The following is a 2,024-nucleotide window of genomic DNA, read 5'->3' as shown; positions in this document are numbered from 1 at the left end:
CACATCTGAGTCATGTTAACAAACACATTCCAGGCCCCACCTGAGCGCACTGAATCACAATCCCTGCAAGGAGGACACTGGACTTGTATTTGCACCGACCTTCCCAAGTGTTTCTTACTCTGACTAACTTGGGGGTGGAAAACACTGGGATGCATTACATCATTCCAAAGCCCAAACACAAAAGTAGAACAAGAATATATTCAATGCAGTCTCTTAAAGTGGAGAAAATTCTTGGGGGAACCTAGAATTGGAGGAAACCTGCCTTGCTGCTCTCCATCTTAACTTTACCCTGAGTACGGCAGAGACACGAGCCGTTCAGGACACATGCCTGAGGCAGTGACAGTCCAACTTTGGAACAGTGGAAGCCCTAGTTTTGAATTCCAGTTTGCATTGGGTAGAAATTAAGTTTACGTCTTTTTGTACAGCAACAAGGCCAGTCTTCTGCAAGCCGCTCACCTTACAAGGAAAAAAAACAAAATCATACTACCAAGAATTCAAACTTCAGCAGACATGGGTAAGTAAGGAAGTCTTATAAACCTGTTCTAGCCACCGAAAAAGAAACCAGAAATTTAGCAATTCTTTCACATTCAGGACAATTGTGTTCACTAGATTAGAGGCACTGAGACATGAAGAAAAGACCCCCTAAAAAGGGAAAGCATTCCTTCCTGCCCTAGGACATCCCTGCCAACTTCAGGGAGGTGGGAACCCTGCTGCACTCTCTACAGTATGTGTTGCTTTTGTGTCTGGAAGGTGTCTGACATCCTGGGATCTGAACCCATTTCAGGGAGCTCTGGGAAGAGCCCGAAACACTGATGGAATTGTACAGTGCATGGAAATGGTTCAGTAGGACGAGGGTAAGTGCAGAAGCATGGCCAGGTCATACCGAGAGACAATGAGTGGCACTGATGGGGACAAAGATTAAGAACAAAAGTTTGTGCTTCAACTTCAGAAACTCAAACCAATAACTAATTTGCTCTTATAAGTAATAAGAAGCATTTTTCTATTTATATAAGAATTTAATCTCAAAACAGAAATCAGAAAAAAATATCCAGGGCATAAAACCTAAACCATAGCTTATATTTCTTCGTTCTAAATGAGCTAAGAGTAAAATCTTCTCCATAAAATATATATTGTGGTTATAACAAGGCAAAAGTTTTAGTGAGAATCATTGGTATTCAATAGAAGAGTGAAATAAATACAGCCAAGGGAAGACCCAGGTGTCATACTTCTCTTGTATATTCCAAAGTTCCAGTGAAATTCCAGGTAATAGAGGTTATTTCCCGCACTGTTAAAGCGAGGTTACAGACACTTCTGAATTTTGTCCCAGTGCTGAAGGAGGGCACACCTCTGTCCTGGAAAATGACACAGGGATGAATTCTCTTCCCATGACTCATTCTGGTCATTCTTCCAGCATCACAGAAACCAAAAAATAGGAATACGGCCAAATACATGATTTGCTATCCCTCTTCTTCAGATTTCTTGCCTGTTTCTTATGGATAATAACTGCTTTAAGGATTATGATGAAAATATGATATCCAAGTATGTGTACAGTGTTGAACAAAATGCCTAGTACAAATTGGTCAATAAATAATTATGTGACTACTGAATTACATGGATTCTATAAATAACTAATAAATAATTATTGTGATTCCTTTTATTGGCAGTGCTCAAAACTCATCCCTGTGTGACCTCAAGTAAACCACGTAACTTTCTGAACCTGCAGTTTCATCATTTTTAAAATGAAGAAACTAGACAGATTTTCATTTTGACACAGAATGTCAGGTTTTTGAGACACCAGAGAATAGATAAATTTACAGCTTTTAATACATCTCAAAGCACTGTCATTACACAGTGAAGTTGGAGGATGGTGCGGGCTGCTGAGAGGCGCACTTTCCAATGGGATTGATCCAGTCCTCCTCCCTTCACTTCCACGTGAATGTTGGGTAGCCCATGGTCACACTCATCATGCCCTCAACTCAGGCAAGTCCAACAGCCACACTTAGGAGACCTGGGCTACAGGACAA

At 40.8% G+C, this 2,024-nt stretch overlaps 1 protein-coding gene across 1 annotated transcript in view; it reads left to right on the top strand.

Annotated features, from left to right (window-relative positions):
- Positions 1 to 2,024, top strand: part of LOC105534262 (neuroblastoma breakpoint family member 4-like) — a 38,109-nt gene that overhangs the window by 10,331 nt on the left and 25,754 nt on the right. Inside the window, 2 exon segments of the mRNA XM_011972949.1 lie at positions 426 to 514; positions 785 to 854. Coding sequence (XP_011828339.1) covers positions 426 to 514; positions 785 to 854 — 159 coding nt within the window.

Source organism: Mandrillus leucophaeus, unplaced genomic scaffold (assembly GCF_000951045.1).
Source record: "Mandrillus leucophaeus isolate KB7577 unplaced genomic scaffold, Mleu.le_1.0 Scaffold1322, whole genome shotgun sequence".
In the NCBI taxonomy this organism is placed as follows: Eukaryota; Metazoa; Chordata; class Mammalia; order Primates; family Cercopithecidae; genus Mandrillus; species Mandrillus leucophaeus.
Note: the sequence above shows the minus strand (reverse complement) of the source record. Positions and strands in the feature narration are given on the sequence as shown.